Consider the following 21,011-nt stretch of genomic DNA (forward strand, 5'->3'; position numbering starts at 1 on the left):
GTGTGTGACGGTCACAGGCATACTGGACATGTCTCAAGATGTTTTTTGTGTCCTTAAAAGTTTCTTGTGGGAAACTGTGCTGCTTTGTGTCTGCATTAACTGGAACCAGCAGTTAATAGTCAGACAAGGAGGAGGAAGGGAGTTAGATAAAAGGAAGTGAATGTGCATGGAAACATGAGGATGCCTTTTTAAAAAGTTATGAGAAAGTAAGATCAGTTGTGGTTACAATTGTTCTGTTTCTTGTTCGTTGACTCATCTCTTTTTAGAGGCCACTTAATCCTATTAATACTCTTTAGAGTAGTTGGTGGTAATCTGCTTTATACATTGAGAAACTGAAACACAACCAAGGTGACTTTGCTAAGAGTTCCCAACTACAAGGTGCTGAAAACTCAGGCTAGAGAGAGTGCTGTGCCTCATAATGTGGGGATACAGAGCCAAGGAGTTGATGTCCCATTCTTTGGAGCTTACAGTCCAAGGGAATCACCAAATGGAAAGGCCAGAGAAGTAAGCATCTGGGCCCACTGTAGTTGGGGTGTGTTTCAGAAGGATGAAGTGTCAGCAGAGGCACTGACCAGCTTGCATAGGCAAGGAGAGTGGCAAGGATCACATGCTTGGAGCCTGGTGATGTGCATAAGGTTTAGCAGGGGAAGAGGCAGGACTGCAGAGGTATGTGGACAGCAGGAAGAAGATTTTAGGCAGTGGGAGGCACTGAAGCTCAACGAGTGGGGATGGACCATGGTGACTATGTGCAAGGAAGTACCTGTGCTGCAGTGAGAAGAGAGCAAGGAAGTGCATTACTGCTGAATTAGGAACATTCTATGATCAGTTCTTTCCTTCTACTACAATGAAAAGAGCCAATGAAGTGCATTGAATCTTCCCTTTTGCTCCTTGCTGGGTATGTTGCTTGATGTTTTTGAGCCATAACACAGGGAAGAATACTTGCAGATAGTACTGTCAGAGTCAATTAGATGCACATGGCCCATGCTCACATTTTCTATTTTTACCTTTTCTGCAAACAGCTGTGCAGTGAATTCTCGTGGCAGAGCAAGAAATGGGTTTATTAGATATAAATAAGAATAGTAAGAGGTATGTAATTGAAGTCCTACTTTTGTGAAAAAGGTATTCTAAAAAAGGAGCTTGGCCATTTCTAGGATTGCTGGCAATCAAAATGAAAAATTTTCATCAAAATGAAAGTCTTGCTTGGTATTTAGTTATAGGATATGGGTCTTATAAAACAGACCAGTGACAACTATCTTTTTAAACTCTTACAGTGACAGAAAAAGAATGTCTGTGATTGTCCGAACTCCGTCAGGACAGCTTCGACTCTACTGCAAAGGGGCTGTAAGTATCAGCAAAGCGTCTCCCATGGCAAAGGGCCCTTGGCGCTACTTTGTGTGTGTACTGCTTCTCCTAACTGCTGTTCTTAGCTCGACTGTTGCCCAAGGTTGAACTCTCTTTCAAGTCAGCTCTAAAGCTGACATGTATTAAAAGGCCACTGTAGATAGTGAGGTAAAGACGAAAAGCTCACTTGTACTCAGTAGTTGGTTTTAGAAACCTGCTCGGTGCGTCTCGAAAAATCTTTGGTGTATGAATTCCCTCTGTCATCTGTGTCTCTGTAGAGGTAATTTGTGTTGACCTGGAATAATCTTTAAGTACTCTGCTAGGTGTTCTCTAGCAGCTGTTCTTAATTGTTGTGGTTTATGTTTTTATGCATTGCTCAGAGCTGTGTGGGTGTACAAGGATGGTGTCCATGTGCAGCTAAGTTTTTACTGCTTTTTTGGGTTGTTTTCCTAAGTCAGGTTTTCTGTCCTGTGTCCCTTCTAGTAACCAGACTCCAAAGTGTTATCTCTAAGAAAAGATGTCATTGCTTATGAATCTTACTTATAAAACTTTGTCCTATTATATAGTGATCTTACGGGTTGAGGGAAGCAGTTATTAGGCTTATTTTAGGAGACCATGAAGACTATGACATGAGTATCAGTGGTTAGTTGCAGATTTTACTAATCTTTACTGATGGTGGGGGAAAAAGCACTATGATTAGGGCTTTTTAAAAATAAGCAGTGCATAGGACTTCTAAAGGCATTAGATCTGGACCCACAAAAGAATTCTGCTTTTATAACATCTTAAATTAAGGTCATCAAGGTTATAGTTTTACAGGCTAAACTTTGTTTATGGACTTTTTGTTGTATTATCATTACCCCAGAAGTGCTTGGTCAATGTGAGGTAGCACAGAGAAGAAGGCTATAAACTGAACAGTGGAAATATGAAAACTTTTTTAGCACTGACATTGCATAAGCAGCAAAGTCCACAACTGACCTCATAAAATGGGTCATGGCCAAATCATGGGCAAACTAAAAGTGCTGTTATGAAAGCACCTCAGGTTCTGTGTAAATGGTGTTTATGAAACATAAATGAATTTCACGTTTAAGCTTGGGTTCCCTCCCCAAGATATGGCATCATGTTTATATAAATATTCCCAAAATCCAAAATCTGAAGCATTTCTGGTCCCTAGCATTTCAGATAAGGGTACTCAGCCTTTATATGCTTCACATTGTGAGTACTTGAACGTGTGCAAAGGTCTGCACTGTGCCCCCGACCAGTGTCCCAGCTTCCAGGCTCCTTACCATGCATTTTTGTTTGACTTTTAAGATATGCCAGAGATTCTGGCTTTGTTGAGGACATCCATACCCAATTTTTTCCCCAAAGCTTGTACGTAAGCCCAGCCCAGAGCTCTGTTCTTACTAGTCCTGAAAAGTACTTTTATGTATAGTGGTGAACTCTATTATAGAACAAAGCCATGTTTAACATGCCAGCTGGGAGATGTACTCAAGAGTTTGCCAAGTCTCAGTGAATGCTTCCCTATTTTATAGGATAATGTAATTTTTGAAAGACTTTCAAAAGACTCAAAATACATGGAAGAGACTTTATGCCACCTGGAATATTTTGCCACAGAAGGTAAGTAAAACTTGAAGATGTTTTTTTTTGACCCTTGAAGTTGTACTTTAGAAGGTTTAAATGGCAGCTGAATGGGTAGGCATTCATGTTCTGAATAGATGTGTCCTTTTTGTGTAGTACTTGGCTTGCTTCACAGGAGTCTACTCTTCAGGCACTTTCCCTGCCCCCTCCCACTTCCACATTCTGTGTCTATGGCATTGACAAAGTCCAAACTCAGTTACCTGTATACAATTCTATATACAGTAGGAGAAGGCAGACTGGCTCACAATACAAAGAACCATCTTGCAGTCAGTCACATTTTCTGGAAAATACAGGTGATCATTCCCTGTCCCTCTCTTATTATCCTTTGGACACTGGCATATCCATGTCTTACGGAGCCCATAGTGAGCAGGAAAGGAGCTCTTTTGAAGCCTCCAGACAATAATGTCAGATTTTCCTGCTAATGAATGTGGTGATAGCTGGAACCATGCTTTAGTGCTGACTGCTGTTTTTTTGCCATCAAGTGTTCCCATGGGTCCACACATGAGTGTGCCTGCACACAAGCACACATACACAGAGCTGCATGGGCTCAGCTGCTTGTAAGCCCAGCTCTTGCATATGCTAGCCCATTAGGCCTTTTGTTGCTGTTTTGAAACATACTTCCTGTCTCCTCTACTTGCTGATACCTGCCTACTCTACACCTGGATCATAACAGCTTCTGTCACCCTTTGCTGTGGAAAACGCACTCTCAAATTTATAGAAGAAGTGGTTTGTATCAGAATACTTAGAGTTGTTTTAAATTTCCCTTTGTAGACTTGAGAATGTTGAGTTGGAGTGACTAAAAAAAAGCAGATGGTTTCTTTAACTTTTCGAGCATGCTGATATGAAAGCCGTGTGGTGCCCTGTAGGCAGTGATATAGTCTGCTTATCCCCACTCACCAGAGACTGTCTTGCAGGATTGCGGACTCTCTGTGTGGCCTACACTGATCTCTCTGAGAATGAGTATGAGGAGTGGCTGAAAGTCTATCAGGAAGCCAGCATCATATTGAAAGACAGAGCTCAGCGGTTGGAAGACTGTTATGAGATCATTGAGAAGGTACCTACACATGGGCTGTCTCTGCCCATTGAAGGAATTAACCATCTAGTCAGCAAAGCCTTTGAACAGGAATCCTTTTGCTATATAGTGATGCTGCCTTCGTTGTCTTAATGAACCATCAGCTTTTAATTATTTCTTTGCTCTGAGAAGCGCTTAGTTTTCATGGGCTATTGGAAAGGTGTAGCTACCCTCAGCTAAACATTAATGATATATTAATTTAAAAAGGCCAAAAGCAGCATTGATGGCTTTCTGGCTGAATTAAGAATAGGCTTAATGAGATAAGCTTACCTTGTCGAGTTCCATGAGCAATCACAATGCTGGGTAGGCTGGTTAGACATGGTACTACTAAGAATTCACACACTTCCTTAGGCTCCACTGTTGCTATTCCATATTGTCTATTTTGATGTTGTTCTTTTTAAGTTTATCCCAGGCATCAAGTGATTCTGTACTTATTTGGATTTCCTCAAATATGGAAGATAGGTTTCGACTTTTTCTGTTTCATGTAACAAACCCTTGGACCATCTGTTTTCTACTTTCTGTAACTTGGAAGCCATTACCTGTTTGCTTTTCTCCTTCCTTTGTTGGTTTTTAATTTCCCTTTATTTTTTCATACTCAGCTTTCATTTGAATTTTATATCCAGTCATTTTAATAGAAATTAGGGTAAGAGTAGAACTGAATTCAAGCATTTGTTTGCCCTGCTTTACTGGTATTCCAAAAAAAAAAAAAAAACTGATGGGTTAACTTCATCAAAGTTTATTTGAGCGAAGGCAAATAAAATAAAACATGGCAGCACTGCTGATGGACGATTTCTGGAATGTCACACCTACCATGGTATAGATTGTATTCATAGCTAGATACAAGGAAGAGATGTGTAGAAACAATATGATTGGTTGCAATCAGCACTTGCCTTATATTGTTTCAGTTCCTGGTTGGCTGGAGGTTCAGCTCCTGTGATTGGGTAAGACTGAATAGCTTAGTTATTGCGGAATACTTTTAGGTTAAGTTATAGTTTGTTGGCACATAAAACTACAATCTACTGTGTATAGAGTTCACTTTGAGTCAAATTTACAATTTACTATGTAAGGATTAAGATAACTCCCAGAACATTACTGTTGCCTTTGTGAGAGTTGTTACCATCATATGAACGAATCTTTAATTGAAGATATTTTTCAACCTAGAATTTACTGTTACTTGGAGCAACAGCCATAGAAGATCGCCTTCAGGCCGGTGTTCCAGAGACCATAGCAACTCTGTTGAAGGCAGAAATTAAAATATGGGTGTTGACAGGAGACAAACAAGAAACTGCAATTAATATAGGTAATCGATTTTTTTTAAAAAAGTTTCCAGGTCTGGTTTGTTTTTAAAGTGTCTTGTAGATGTATTTCTCAAATGCATTGACACATGAAACATCTTTATTCACAGGGCCGGGGGAAATTTACCTAAATCCAGTGAAGATGCTCTTATAAATACTGTGTGTCTATTACATGCATCAGACTACTGCAGCTTCCTGAGAAGATTAAACTCATTTAGATAGAATATAGAATTCAAGAGTGGACAAGTTACATTTTCTTACTGCTTTCTTCACAAAACTTTACTGAGAGAGCGCATTTTCACTAGGGTTAAATACGCATTGTTATTTTTTATAATTATAAGTAGTTTTTAAAAGAATGTTAAATATTCTTTACTTGATATTATACACAAGCCACACTAAAATGTGTTTCAATAAGTAAAAGGCAGCACTTTAAATGCTAGGCATTCTACTTAAATTGGTAGTAGTTAAGACAAAAAATAAAGACATTGCTTCCTTATCTTCAACGTTGCCTTGAACAGGCAACTAATCATAAGTTGAAACTCAGGTGAGTCTTGCTTGGTTTTGAGATAGTGAAGGGAATTTCCCAGTTTTTAAAAATGTATTCATATAGTATAATGAGTTTATATAAATCTAAAATGAGTCCTCACTATGTTTTGAGATGGTATTCCCCATCTGTGAAAAGTTGAACATTATTAATTAAGTTCAATTATATCTTTAGAAAGGGAAGCGTGACAATATTTACTTAATGACTGGATCATTTTTAAAAAAGACCACATTCACTTAACTACAAGCCAATTTTACTTAAATAAGGACTGTCGAACAAAATTTTTCTGTGAGCCATTCATGACCTGAATTCTGTGTTACGAGATTGTGGCATACATGAAAAGCCATGACACATTTCTGTTTTTCATGTGGCACACATGAAAACATGTAATAAATAAGGCAGTGGGTATTACTCATCGGTAGCTTTTTTGAGATAAGCTATCCAGTCTGCCCTTTCTCCCTCCTTCTTAATGCTAGTGAAGACCATTTGTGTTCCAGGGATGTACTTTCTAGGATTCTCCACTCGCTCCCTCAGTGTATGCTCTCCCCAGGTGATGCCTTTGTTCTTGTTGGCATCTCTGTAAGATGTCTCTGCAAGACATGTCTGTCTTGCACCCAGACAGACCTTGGAGATTTGTCCAAGTCTTGTGCTTGCCTCCCTTTTCCACAGTGTGGCACTGGGCACACTTCTGAACAAAAATCTTGCCTTTCTCAACATCACCCATCTTTAATTCATTCTTTTGTTGTTATCACAATGGAAGAAACTGCTTGGAAGCTGGACACCCTGCTTTCTACTAGTTTTAATGATTTTATAAATTAGCGGGTTTTCCTAAGAGCCTGGCATCTTTCCCTTACATGTTGTGTTTGGAAACTTGCTTGCTGAGCATCATAGAGATGAAAGTTGAAGAAAATTGAAAAAAAAATTTAAGTCAGAATAACATTATTAAGCACATTTAGGCTTGAAAAGGAGTTAAAGCTATGAATTGTTTAAATAATCTAGTTCTAGTTATTTGAAATAGTTTTAAATCATCTGGTACTTTGGTTACCACTGTGGTATAATGAGACCAGTACATATGGCCATACCCTTTAGGTGTCTTTTAGTTGATCTTTCTTGGTGACTACTTCTCAGGATCACACAGTCTTCTCTCCCCTGGAACTTTCCTCCCTTTCATCTGCCGTATCAGTCATATTTGAGCTCCTCTTTGATGTTCCTCAGTATGTTCCTAACAGCCAAGAAACCAGTGCTCTTTGAGAGAGCCATGTCGAGCTTATTCTTTATTCTGCCTTCAGACTTAAGTGTGAAACCAGGGTGATGTTGAGGGATTAAATGTCATTTTCTCATTTAGGATAACTGTGGAAGGCTCAGGAAAGCATATATGTCTAGACATTTCATTAGACTTAAGGCATCAGACCACAGACTGCGACTCTCGAGGCACGCAGCCATGCATGGGTTTAAGCCTTTCTTTTATCCACAGGGAACACGAATCATGAGGCCCTGTTTCCCATAACATTGAACACTAGTAGTGCATTCCATGTGTGTTCTGTGCTGTCCGCAAGGTATTTAGGGGAGGTCTGTTATCTAGCAGTTCCACTTGTAGGCAGATGTAGGGAAAGAGAAAATTGATATTATCTGGCGACACTGTTGTTCTGAAAACTCTTTTTTGTCTTTGCAAGTGAACAATCTTAGAACTCATGGAAAGAATCAGAGCACAGTAAACATCTCTTATCCCAAATGGCTAGGTCAGAAATATTTCAGATGTTACATCTTTAAAATTTTGAAATGTTTGCATAAGCATTTCTGGTTTACCATTCCCAATCCAAAAAATCCAAATCAGTTTCAGATTTCGGAGCATTACAGATTTTAGTTGTTTTAAGATTGCCCAACTTGTGCACAACCTCAGAGCCCTTGACTTCTCTGAAGGCATTCCATAGCTTTCACAAGAACTATTTTCTGAAATTTGGCTTAGAAGACCTGGAGAACGGTACTACTTTTCACCAATTCTAATGTGCACATTGTTTTTATATTCCAACCTCTCTGAAATTGGAATTTTTTCAACAACCATAAAAATTTTAATCGGCAGCATTTTCTTAGTGGAATATGTCACAAGAATTCATCTTTAGATGAGCTTTAGATTTAGTAACATTTATATTTGGTATTTGACTTTCTATCTCAGAGAGAGAGAGAGAGAGAGAGAGAGAGAGAGAGAAAGGGAGGTTTTTCTTAAAAAAAATTTTTTTTTTTTTGCAGTTGAACCTAGGGTTTTGCATGTACTAGGCAAGCCCTCCATCACTGGAAACAAATGTACTTAAAGTTTCAGGATATTTGGGTCTTTTAGGAGCCAGTACTTTTTGTGTAGGTCACCATCTTGCCTGTATTAGTTTGAGATTGGTATGTCGCCAGAATCCTGCAGGGCTTTGCTTCAGCTTATGCTAATTAGCTATTTTCTGAGGAGTAGGCAGTTTTCTTTTTTAGCTTAAATATTTGACATCAACTAGTCTAAAATGAAATTTCAGATGTGTCATTTGTAGATCACGTAGTTGACACTTCTGTGTTAGCACTGGGTAAAGCATCCAGTAAGCAGTTGTGCAGTAGATGAAGTTTCGAAGTCTGTATGTATTTTTTTCTAACAAATGTGGGATGAGTGAGAACAAAATCATAGTGTATATCCCATTTAAAAGTCATTAAATTGGAAATAGCTTTCTTAAGTCATTTCTGAGTTGTAATTCTAAGTCTCCTTGAATTTTGTTACCCATCAAGTGATACTTTCAGACAACTTCTTATGGTCTTACTAGTTTATCTTAACATTTTAAAATAAATTTTATTATATATTTAAGGTATATAATGTTATGGGATAGATTGTCTTAGATGCTTACCTTTAAAAAGTGAATAAATGTGGCTTCTGCTCAGCCCATTGTCACCTACATGTTGCCTTATGCTTTAAGCCGAAGACAAGCTGGGTGGTATCCTTACGGTGCTGGCACGAGTCTTCAATCCTAATGTTGTTTTTCATAGAAAATCCAGACATGTATTTCTTAATTACTTGCAGCTAGCATTTTTGCCAAGGCACTCCACTACAGATTTGGAGAACTTACTTCTCCAGTTGGAGCATGAGTTAATTATAAGACATCTTAGAGAATGAAGCAAATGAGAAAATATTGATTGTGTAGTGTAGATATTAAGCACAGCTGGCTTTGTAATAGTTTTAAGTACATGTTATTGATTATGTGCTAGATCCTTTACACACTCGGCACTGTGAGCGAATCTCCTGGAAGTGATCCATAACCCTCTTTAAAGATCAAACTAAAGCAGAGATGGAGTAACTCAGTCTAGGCCACATGGACATGAGAATGCTTAAGATTTGAGGGCTTCCCAGAAAAAACCAAATGAACAGGAGTTTTAGAACACCAGGCTGCACAGATGAAACAGGTTTAAAACTTGACCTTCTAAGAATGAAAAAGTAAATAAAAAGTTATGGTACATTAGCTGGGTCAAGATGGCCCCATTGGGGAGGAGCTCTTGAGGTAAGGCTGAAGCAGCATGCTGTTCCAGGTGATGAGGGTCCCTGAGCAGGACCTGGGTCTGGAGGGAAGGTGCCCACAAATATAGTTCTGCAGATGAACCATCACCTTCTTGGCTGTCTGGATGATGGACTCTGGAGAGGATCCTGACCCATCAGGAGTAGCTTAAGAGACCACCTCTTATCATCGATTGATGGTACCTGCTAGAGTTTTTCATACACTCCCACTCAACTGGCCAAAATTGATGGGCCAGAATCTTTGTGAAAATATTTAGAAGCAACAACACACTTTTTGAGGGTTGGTACCATGTTGAATCACAATCATGGGCAGCCTGGTGTTGCTGTGGTCCTGAGATGCATGATTAGTAAGGATAAATTATTCCTTACCTTTCTAGAATGTCTCTGAAGAAATCTGGATTTAGATATCTTTGACAAAGTGAGCTTAACTCCTCATATCTCCCCTCTCCCAAAAAAAGTAAAAATAAGGATACTTATTTTTATTGTCTTAAAATCAAGTCCTGGAGACCATTTGGGGGCGGGAACCAGTAGGAAGAGGGAGGATGAAAGGAAAGGATGGGGAGGATAAATATGATCAAAGTACTTCATATATATGAATAGAATGATGAAATTCATTAAAAGTGTTTGAAAAGGGTGGACTAGAGAGAAGAAAGTAATAGAGGGGATGAATTTTAATCAAAGTACATTGTATGCTTGTATGGAAATATCACAATGAAACCACTTTGTGCAATTAATATATGCTAATAAAAAATAAAATCAAGGCCTACCCTGAGTATTATAGAAGTGGGATATTTTGTGTGCCATAGAAGTGAAAAGTGTAATATTTTGATTTCTTTGAGTTTTGATTATACTCAGGTAGTAGAAAGACTAAATACTTTTGTAGCTCTCTGTTAATTTCAGCTATAGTAAAAAGGGAAATAAATCCCAGAGGTGTTTCTCTCAGTCACTTTATGGCTGTCTTGTTAGATTGAAAGATTAAAGGACTAGACCTCAGGTTACAAGAGTGGATCGACTTTCCCTACCTGGCTTTTCTCCAAGAGTTGATCTCATGTTATCCAAAAACATTAGAATCAAGCACTCCAAACTTGGATTGGCATGATTTAATTTGTTGCATTAAATCACAACTAACTAGATTAAACTTCCCATGGTCTGTCTAGGGCAAGTGTTCTGTGTGATAATTCTTTAAGCAAAAATCTTACTTCATTTTCCAAATTTATTAAAAAGCAAACTTAATTTGTTTCTTTTCAGAAGCCTTTAGTTTTGTGTATTCAAATGCATGAAACAGTGTCAGTAGTTTTATTTATTTTCTTCTTTCTGCCATGGCTACAAAAAATACTTAGGGACTTAGGGTTTTCCTGTAATATCTTTGTGTAGCTTCAGTTGTCAAATGCCATTTTGCTTAAATTGAAAAATATAAAATAAAGCAGAAAGCCAGGGCTTAAAAAATTACAGCTTACTTTTGCAGCTGTTGTTCAAATAAAACACTGGCAGCAAATTCCCTCACATTAGTTATAGTAAGTTTGTAGCAGTCTGTATTACGGGAAGTCCCTGGAAGCCTCTGGGGTGAATGGTGTGCCTCACATAGAAGGAAATGATTGAAATTGCAATACCCTCTTTTGTAAGTAAAAATAAGATGGAGACATCTCTTCTGAACTTACTCTAAGAATTGAAGAATGCATTTGTAAAATGATAATGGGAAACAAAGAATTTAAGAGTGTTTCACTTCTGCCCATCACTGTTGTTAAAATAGACTTGAAAATGTGTACAAAATTGTTTCTTCCCTCTTAGTTTTTTTTTCAGAAACCTAATAGCTATTTGCCATATGGTACTGCAATTTTAAAATTTCAGTTTCTTTTAAAAATACCTGTTGAGTTTAACAAGAGACAGCATTTCCTTGATGTAAATGTTGTTAAGCATATCTTTTTTGATATGAATTTTGAAAAGAATATTTCAATTAAAACCTGTAATTTTCTGCTTTAAAATTTGTCTTCTGAGGTGCTTTACAAAATATTTCTTCCAAATGACAATCATGAGTGAAGGATATACTTTGTACATTCCAAAATAAGCAAAAACACTTACTGCTTCCCCATCCACCCCCCCAAAAAAGTGCAGAGGTTCTTCTTGGTTTTAATTTCTGTTTTTAGTTCTGCTTTGAGCCTTTATTGGGGTTTCCCAAGGGTGGCAAGATAAAGTCCTGAGTAGGAAGGACACATGGACATAGAGCTTGGTTTCTTACCCATTTGTCAAGTGCAAGTCTCCTCTTCTGGGTCACTGTAGCATGGTGAGAGTAGATGTCTCAGGTGTCCTATAGGGAGAAGCCAGAGTCCTCCTAGCTTTAGGAACAATATGGTTAAGGCACATCTCTAAGATTGTCACACACTTGCTGAGTTTGAAATTCTACAGGCTGATGAGTCGTTTACTCTTCCATTATCCAAGGTGCTGTGAAAAACACAGGTTGTGAGGTCATTTTCCAAGGTGAAACAATTCCTTTCTTGCCTTTTCTCAATGAGAGAAATTAGAAGGGGCTGATTAAAGGCACCTCCTGATGCCAGCCCTCTCCTGGGCCCCAAGAGGATGCAGGTGATTGAAAAATTGAGCCCTGGCAGACACCATGGGTCTTCTGTTGCTGGAGCCATGTCTTTCCTAGTGTGCCTGTGGGTTTGAGGGGGTGGGGGCTCCTGTCTTGGTCTGTGATTGGTCATTTGTGAAGGAAACAGCTTCAGAGAAACTATGTTCTACTCCTGGGAGAAAAGAAGAAAATTCCTTTCTTTCCCTACAGAGATAACTTGATTTAAAAATGAAATTGAAGTTGTTGATACTAATTAGGAATCCTTTTTTCCCCAAACCTTTTGTTTTTCAAAACTTAGCTTTAATTCTTGAAATGGAGATTACTTTGAATTTTTGGCAGGAAAAGCATTCCCTCCGAGAACAGTAACATTCCATTGCAACTTGCGAGAATTACCTAGTTTTTAAAAAGGAGCTGAGGGACCTTGCTCTGCTGAACGGGAGCACTGTCAGATCCCATTTGTCTTCTGAAAGTGTTTGCTGTTATTTCAGATAATCCAAGGCTCAGCCTAATGTTATACAAGGATAACGAGGATAAAGACAAATCCACAGAAAATCGACAAGTATTTATTTTAGTCTTTGGTTATAAAGACCTCAGCCAGTTCGATTCATGCTGTCTGCAAGAGTCAAAATCAATTTAGGCTTCCGTTTCCTTCAATCTTGCTCTGTGTGAGTGGAAATTCACACTCTTTGTGAATGGAAATAAGGTAGACCTAAGAAGGGGGTTGAATTCAATAAGCCATTGAGAACTTAGGAACTTACTGGAGGAATGATAAACTCATGTGTTGCCTTTCTCTGCTTAGGGTATTCCTGCCGACTGGTATCACAGAACATGGCCCTCATCCTATTGAAGGAGGATTCTTTGGATGTAAGTAGTTTCCCAAAACTGTACTTCATCTAGCTGTATAACACTCTTTGTTTACTTCTACCATGATCAGTTTATTATAATTGCTTAAAAGCAATTACAAGACTACTGTGATTATTTTGTTTGTATTTATGAATAGCTGTCATAAAGCTTTATCCTAAACATCAAAGTATTATAAGCTTAGAATATTGCTTCATGATTATATTTTGCTCATCTAGTATTGGGCATTTAAAATGGAACAGTTGTGAGCTGGTTTGGCTTTAGTTGTTAGATATGAAGTATTTACATGAAGCAGTGGGACCAATTATGATTTACATGAAGAGATGATGGTGAACGCCTGTGTAAGTTACTAGGGATTTCCTTTCTAGTAGAAACCTCAAAGTAAAGCTAATAGTCGTGTGTGTGAAGAGTTGTTGAAGTTTACATAGTAATAGAATACATGTGCACTTAATTCCCTAACACTGATGCCACTGGCTCATAGAGAACTGAACAGCATGGCCCTCTGAGTACTTCATAGGCAAATGCCTACCCAATCTTGGCTTCAGATCCCTGCAGATTCTGGGGTGGGAGCTGATTCAAGGGTAGTCAGTGACCTGTGAAGTTGTTTGATAGGAAAATGTGAGCTGAACGTGAGATTCATTTGCTAAGACTCTTAACAAGTTTTGGCAAGCACCCACAGTCACCCTTCCTGCAATATGTTTAATACCAATTCTAGGAGCAGATGGTGGGGTTATTATACTTTTAAAGGGAAGAGACAATAGAGAAGTTTGTATTTGTACAAACTGGGGAGGTCCACTAGTGTGAAGATCAAGATGCTTTCTACCCCTCCCCTGTCCCAAGGGCAGGAGTTAGGAACAGAGCCCATAGTTGTGGGTCTCTGATGCACCACTGGCAAGATCGCAGCATTGGTCTGAATGCTTCCAGGCTCATCTCAGTGTAGCTTTTTTCCTTGTTCATGCCAGAGCTGTGCATTAGTTAGTTCTCTGTCACTATACAAAACACCTGAGATAATCATCTTGTAAAAAGAAAAGGCTTATTTGGCTCACAGTTTTAGAGGTTCCACTCCATGGTTGGTTGGCCCCATTGTTTTGGGCCGTGTGGAGGTAGCACATTGTGGTGGGGGTGTGTGGCAAAGCAAACCCCCTCACCTCATGGCCAGGAGACAAAAAAAGAAGAGGATGAAGCTGGGACCCCCAATCCCCTTCAGGGGAATATCCCCCAAAGACCTCCTACTAGGTAGGTCCTACCTCTCAAAGATTCCTCTATCTACCAGTAGTGCCACTCTGGGGACCACGCCTCTAACACATGGGTCTTTGAGGGGTCATTCAGCATCCATATTATAGCAGTCTGCAAGAAGCAAGCTCAGGTCATGCCTAATCTTCTGGACTGTACTTCTTACGTGTTCTGCATTACTGAGGAATCCTCCCCTGTATGCAGGGTTCTAGTCTCCCCAAGCTCCCCATCCCACTTGTCTTTATTTTTCATCATTGGAAACACTGTGTGTGATGTGTGCACAAATTGTGAAGTACACCATAACCATTTTTAAGTGCACAGTTATATGGCATTTAGTACATCCACATTGTTGCTTGGCCAGCACCACCGTCAGTCCATCTGTCTCCAGAACCCTTTTGTCTTCCCAAACTACAATTTTTGCCAATTAAATAACAGGACCCCATTTCTCCTTCCCCCAGCCCCTGAAGCCATTATTCTACTTCTGCCTGTGGGAATTTGACTACTGCAGGTTGTTTGGCCATCTCATGTTTGTACTTCTGAGTGTTGCGAGTGACTTGCTTCACTTAGCATAGTGACCACAGGGTTCATTCATATTGTGACATGTGGCAGATTTCCTTCCTTTTTAAGGCTGAATAGTACTCTGTGGAATGTATACTGTGTTTTATCACCGATTCCCCTGTTGCTGGGCATTAGGGTTGCTTCCATCTCTTGGCTACTGTTAGTACTGCTCCTGGGAACACAAGTGTACAAGTGTCTCTTCAAGACTCTGCTTTCAGTTCCTCCAGAAGTGGAGTTGCTGGATCCTGTGGTAGTGTGATGTTTCACTTTTGAGGAGATGCCATGTTGTTTCCCACAGTGGCTACACCATTTCACATTTAGACCAGCAGTGCTAACAAAGATTCTGATCACTCCACATTCACTAAATCTTGCTGCCACTCCTCCTCCTCCTCCCTCTGTAGCTGTCCTAACAAGCCTGAGTAGTATTTCAGTGTGGGTTTTGTGATTTTGCATTTCCCTAGTAACTAATGACATTGCATACCTTTTGTGTGTGCTTATTGGCCATTTGTATATTGTCTTTAGAAAAATATCTGTTCAGTCCTTTGCCCGGTTTTTCAATTAGTTTTGTTTTTTTCTGTTGTGAAATACTTTATAATCTCTCTTTTTTCCTCCATCCTTTTTTTTTTTTTTTTTTTGGCAGTATTGGAGTTTGAACTCAGGATCTCATGATTGCTAGGCAGGCTTTCTACCACTAGAGCCACTCCAGCAGCTAGTCTGTGTTTTTTCATATGATTGAGAACCTCACACTACATTTGGGTTCTTCTCTCTCAATCAGAATTTGGAGAATCTTTTCCCTCAGAAGCTTCAGTCATCAATATGACTTACTAGTCCTGTGTTGTCTGTTGTCCAGTGTGTAAAGCAGTTGCTTCATACTTTTTTCACTTTTCTAGTTTTTAAGTCTGGTATGCTGGTTTATCACTCCTGCAAAGAGAACTTGAGTTCACCTCTGCTTCTTACAGGATGTCTTTGATAAATACTGATTTTGTGGTTATTTAAATAACTGTTTTCATACTGCTTGTTGTGGATAATTAGTACCATTCTTCCTTTGAAGATTGGGTCATGAGTACCTTGAAGCCAGGCAAATGAAATAGTTAACATCAGTTTCTCACCTTTCGGCTGTTTCTTACAACTACTTCTTTTTTTTTTCTTTTATTATTCATATGTGCATACAAGGCTTGGTTCATTTCTCCCCCCTGCCCCCACCCCCTCCCTTACCACCCACTCCACCCCCTCCCTCTCCCCCCCCTCAATACCCAGCAGAAACTATTTTGCCCTTATTTCTAATTTTGTTGTAGAGAGAGTATAAGCAATAATAGGAAGGAACAAGGGGTTTTGCTGGTTGAGATAAGGATAGCTATACAGGGCATTGACTCACATTGATTTCCTGTGCATGGGTGTTACCTTCTAGGTTAATTCTTTTTGATCTCACCTTTTCTCTGGTTCCTGGTCCCCTTTTCCTATTGGCCTCAGTTGCTTTAAGGTATCTGCTTTAGTTTCTCTGCGTTAAGGTCAACAAATGCTAGCTAATTTTTTAGGTGTCTTACCTATCCTCACCCCTTCCTTGTGTGCTCTTGCTTTTATCATGTGCTCAGAGTCCAACCCCATTGTTGTGTTTGCCCTTGATCTAATGTCCACATGTGAGGGAGAACATACGATTTTTGGTCTTTGGGGCCAGGCTAACCTCACTCAGAATGATGTTCTCCAATTCCATCCATTTACCAGCAAATGATAACATTTCGTTCTTCTTCATGGCAGCATAAAATTCCATTGTGTATAGATACCACATTTTCTTAATCCATTCGTCAGTGGTGGATTACAGCTACTTCTGATACCAAATATAAGGACAGTCAGAGTTCAGTGTAGGAAATTGTGACCATTAAGTTCTGATCCAGAGATAAAGCTACTGTAGTGATTTCAACAGGGTGGCTTTAATGTAAGTACTGATAATTAAGTCTAGAGTTTGGTGGGGTGTGGTGCTTCACAACTGTAATCCCAGCTATGTGGGAAGCAGCAATGGGGGAATCATGGTTTGAGACCAGCCTAGGCAAAAAGTTAGTGAAACCCCCATCTCAATAAACAAGCTGGTTGTGGTGCTGCACATCTGTAATCCCAGATTCATGGGAGGCATAGGTAGTCAGTTCGCAGTCTGAGGCCTGTCTGGGCAAAAAATGCAAAATGGGAGACTCTAGATGAAAAATAACCTAAAGCAAAATGGGCTAGAGGTGAAGCTCAAGTGGTAGAGTAAAGCCCTGAGATCAAACCCCATTACTGCCCCTGCAACAAAAGTGTAGTTTGTTAGCTAGGTAACCGAGCATGTTAATAGACTCTGGATTTTTTTTTTTCTGGTGGCACTGATGTTTGAACTCAGGACCTCATGCTTGCTAGGCAGGCACTTACTACTTGAGCTACTCCTCCAGCCCCCTGAGCATGTTAAAAGCGAAGTCTAAGGCAGAAGTTGGCAAACCACAACTCTCAGGAGGACTTTGCTGTGACAGCTGCTTCTGCAAATAAAGTTTTATTGAGCACAGTGGCCCCCAATCCCACTGCCAGGTTGAGGGAGGAACTCTCAGGAATTACAAGCAGACTGAGGCGAACAGGAAGGAGATTTCTTTTTTTACGTTTCTTTTTTATTATCACATTATTGTTGTACTGGGGGTACATTGTGACATTTACAGAAGTGCTCACGATATATCTTAGTTAGATCCACCCCCTCCATCATTCTATTTATCCTCCTCTGCTTTCTTGGAACAGTTTCAACAGGGAAAGAGAAGGTTTCCTGTTCCACCTGCAGACTTGCAGCCTCTCTGGCCTGCCTGCAGAGCCTCACAGGCTGTGAAGTGTAAATGGAGTGGGTGCCCAGTGTCACTAGCTGAAATAGAAGGGTGGGCCTGAGGCTGAGCGATGGTAACTCAGTAATAGTCAGGAAGCTGACTTCAAGTATAAAGGAAATTAATACAGGAAATTAGATGTTTCTAAAATTACTGAGAAAACTAAAGAGGCAGAGGCTAGCAAGTCTCAGGGGGCTCCAGGTTCCTGCCTCTACAGCTTGGCTAAGGTCAGAACACTGTTGAAGCCTCCCCAACCCCAGGGCACTTCAGGACAGGCCTGCTGACATCCCCACTTCGCTACCCTGTGAAGCTGGAATGAGATGTCGTCTTTCCAGTCTACACAACTGCACCTTACTGATAGAGTCTACCCAGAATCCTGTATACTAGGGAGTCTGAGAAACGTGGCTTTAAGCCTTTCAGTGCCCACAGCAGGGGTAAAAACATGAGGAAGATGAATGGAGACAGAGAGTCAAGCAGTAAGCAGTGTCTAGCAAGGTTCATTTGTAAGCAGGAAGTGATAATTCAAGGGACACAGAATAATCACAGGAGCTTGAAGATGGGGTTGAGTCTATAAAAGTGAGACCTTTTTTTGGTGGTACTGGGGTTTGAACTCAGGGCCTCTAATACTTGTTAGGCAGTCATTCCACAGCTTGAGCCACACCTCCAGTCCTTTTTGCTTTAGTTATTTTTCAAATAGGGTCTCAATCCTCCTTTTTATGCTTTCTGTGATGGTGAGATAACAGGTGCATGCTACCATGCCCAGCTTTTATTGGTTGAGATAGGGTCTCATGGACTTTATGTCCAGGCTGGCTTTGAACTGCGATCCTCTTGGTTTCTGTCTCCCAAGTAGCTAGGATTACAGGCATGAGCCACCACACCAGATTATAGTAGATTCTTTGTGATGATGTGTGGAGTAACTTCTGGGCTAAACAGAAGGTCACTATTTTGTTCCTGTTGTTATTCTAATGGCAAAGACCTTAACAGTTGCTAGGCTTGGAAGTGATGAAAAGAAAGGATTATAGAATGCCCGATGAGGCTCAAATTCTGCTCTCCGTCTTTAGAAAAAGTCTTTAACCCACCATCAGTTCTCACTGCAATTTACAATATTTGTTTCACTTTTTCCTTAACAAAAGTCCAGCTTTCTAACTTGATCTTTTTTCTAATGATAGGTAAGCTACCTAGAATATAGTTAAAATACATAGAGCACTTGCTAGAAGTTCCCTTTAGCATAGAGTGTCAGGTATGGGGGCAGTACACAGGGAAGATGCTAACACCCAGAACCTAACTTATTTCTCAACATCTCTTTGCTGGAATAGTGATTGTGGTACGATAGAAATGTGACCGAACAATTCTCCTGATTTATTTTTGAAATATTTAATTATTTTAGTTCTTCAAGGATACATAAATTTAAAGGGAAAGAGACTAATGAAAACATTTCTGTGTGGTAGTCAGTGTTGCTGGGGATGCAGAGGAGGATGAGGGACCTTGGACACATGCACAGGTTACTAGGTTAGGTGGAGTGGTAGGGAGGCCCTCTCCACATGGTGTGTGAGCATATTCTAGGATGGGACCCCTGGAGCTGTGTGGATGGTTCCATTTCCACCTGTTGTCCTGGGGTAATTTTAAGAGCACCTCTGTTTGCTCCCCACAGGAACAGCCAGGTTTGGATGGGAAGTACTATCATCAGCCTCTATGTGCAAAAGTCATGTTTTGGACAGGTGGTTCTGTAAGTGCCAAGGCCCAAGACTGACTCCTCCTGCTCCTTTGAGCAGCATGCAGTTGGGGTGGCACAGGTGAGAGAGAGAGAGTGGCAGAGAGAGTCTGAGAAGTAGGATCTGTGTCTTGTAGCCTGGTAAGTCATTGTGCAGACTTGGCTTTTCTTCTCAGTAAAATGGGTTGCCATGTAGACTCTGAGCAGAAGGGTAACATGACCTGATGTCCCTCTAAAGAGGGTGTCTTGCTGCCAGAGTCAGTGTGGACTTCAGGGAGGCAGAGGCAGAAGCAGAGAGCCCAGTTACAGACTTTGCTCTCATCTAGGTGAGGAAGGATGGGGAAGGGCGGAGCAGGGTTTTGTAAGGGTGGCAGGTGGTGAGATGCAGGGTAGGCAGTATGTATTTTTCACAGCTGACGTGACAGATCGAATGTAGGATAGAAGATAGATAAGACTCTATAGGTTTAGATCTGAGCAATTGGAAGCATCAAATTATCTTTTCAGAGACAGGAAAGAGCATAGAGGAGATGGTGTGGTAGGGGGATTAGGATCTTTTTGGGGCATTTTAGGGTTGAGGCTACTCTTAGATATCCCCAAGGCAGGTGGATATTTGTGTCTGGAATGAAGAGAGATACCAGAGAGAAATATCTGGGAGTCAGTGTAGCGTCTTAAAGTCTAAGAGACTGAACACGATCCCAGAACTGACCAGCATGGATGTCTGAAGAACTTAACTCTGGAGGCCACTGAGTTAAGTAGAGAAAGAAGAGAGGTTGGCATTTTGAAAACCAACTAGAACAAAGTCCTTCTAGAAAAAAAGGAAGGAATGGTTGTGTTAAATGCTGCTTTATGAGGCAGAGAGATGAGGTCTGAGAAGTAATTGTTCAGTTTAGCAATGTGGAGGTCATGGGTGATCTTGTCAGGAGCTGCTTGGACATCATGGAGATGAATGTCTTACTCAGCTGGGACCAAGGGAATCAGTGGAGAAGAACAAGAAAACAAGAAAGTTTCAACTGAAGCTTCTTGTGTCTTATGTTAGCATTTGACCGATTTCCTTATTCTGCTGAGCAGATTAATGGGTAAATTTACTCTTTAACCATGATTTCTCTGTTCAGTTGAAAGTGACAGATATTGTTAATAATCCTTAAATAATTAGTTGATTGACCAGAGCGTTACACTTAATGTATTAAACTCTATAAGCTAACATTTTTGTTTGCACATTTCATAAAACAGAGGAACTAGTCTTGCTTTGTTCTGCTACTGTGCCACTGACAGATTTCTCTGGATGTGTTGGTGATAGTCCACATCTGTGGAACCTGCCGTGGTGCTGAATTCAGTCTCTGTCCACCTTTTGTGCTGCTGGTGTCTTTGCAAGCACCCAAATCCTGGAGTACAGCATGTGCTGCCTTTGGGAGCCCGACGACCTTTGACTTGTCACTGTTGGCTTCCCAGGTGAAGAAAATCAGCCACTAAGTGGTGTATCAGAAGGTATATATGATGAAAATGTTTAATGTACACAATGATGGCGGTTCTTATGGTAAGATAGTAATCTGTTTTGCTGTGACCATGGACCACAGGAGAAAAATGGTCATGTCCGTGTCTTAAATCTGTGAGGTTCTTCACCAGATTTTGCAAGCTCCTATGTAAGAAAAAGTCAGTAGACTGAGCATGGTTTATTTAGAATGACTTCCAAGATGTATCTAATTAAGGAACCTTTGATGTAGTTCATTTGAATAATGAGATAATAGCCATCAAGCTTTATTCTGAGGATAATTTAGATTTTCTGACAATGTAATAGTTGTAAGCATCATCCACCCTGTTTAAATATGAAG

At 40.1% G+C, this 21,011-nt stretch overlaps 1 protein-coding gene and 1 pseudogene across 9 annotated transcripts in view; one reads left to right on the forward strand and one right to left on the reverse strand.

Annotated features, from left to right (window-relative positions):
• LOC109685508 (phospholipid-transporting ATPase IB) overlaps positions 1 to 21,011 on the forward strand; it is a 583,492-nt gene that overhangs the window by 180,535 nt on the left and 381,946 nt on the right. For all 9 annotated transcript variants that reach the window (XR_012436298.1, XM_074043751.1, XM_074043752.1 and 6 more), the window contains 5 exons: positions 1,272 to 1,341; positions 2,871 to 2,955; positions 3,891 to 4,030; positions 5,210 to 5,348; positions 12,791 to 12,855. Coding sequence is in view for 8 of the 9 variants with exons in the window: in XM_074043751.1 (XP_073899852.1) it covers positions 1,272 to 1,341; positions 2,871 to 2,955; positions 3,891 to 4,030; positions 5,210 to 5,348; positions 12,791 to 12,855 (499 nt within the window). In the remaining variant the exon portion in view is untranslated. The remainder of the gene's footprint in view (positions 1 to 1,271; positions 1,342 to 2,870; positions 2,956 to 3,890; positions 4,031 to 5,209; positions 5,349 to 12,790; positions 12,856 to 21,011) is intronic.
• LOC109685505 (cytochrome c-like) lies at positions 6,264 to 6,796 on the reverse strand (annotated as a pseudogene).

Source organism: Castor canadensis, chromosome 10, assembly GCF_047511655.1.
Source record: "Castor canadensis chromosome 10, mCasCan1.hap1v2, whole genome shotgun sequence".
In the NCBI taxonomy this organism is placed as follows: domain Eukaryota; kingdom Metazoa; phylum Chordata; class Mammalia; order Rodentia; family Castoridae; genus Castor; species Castor canadensis.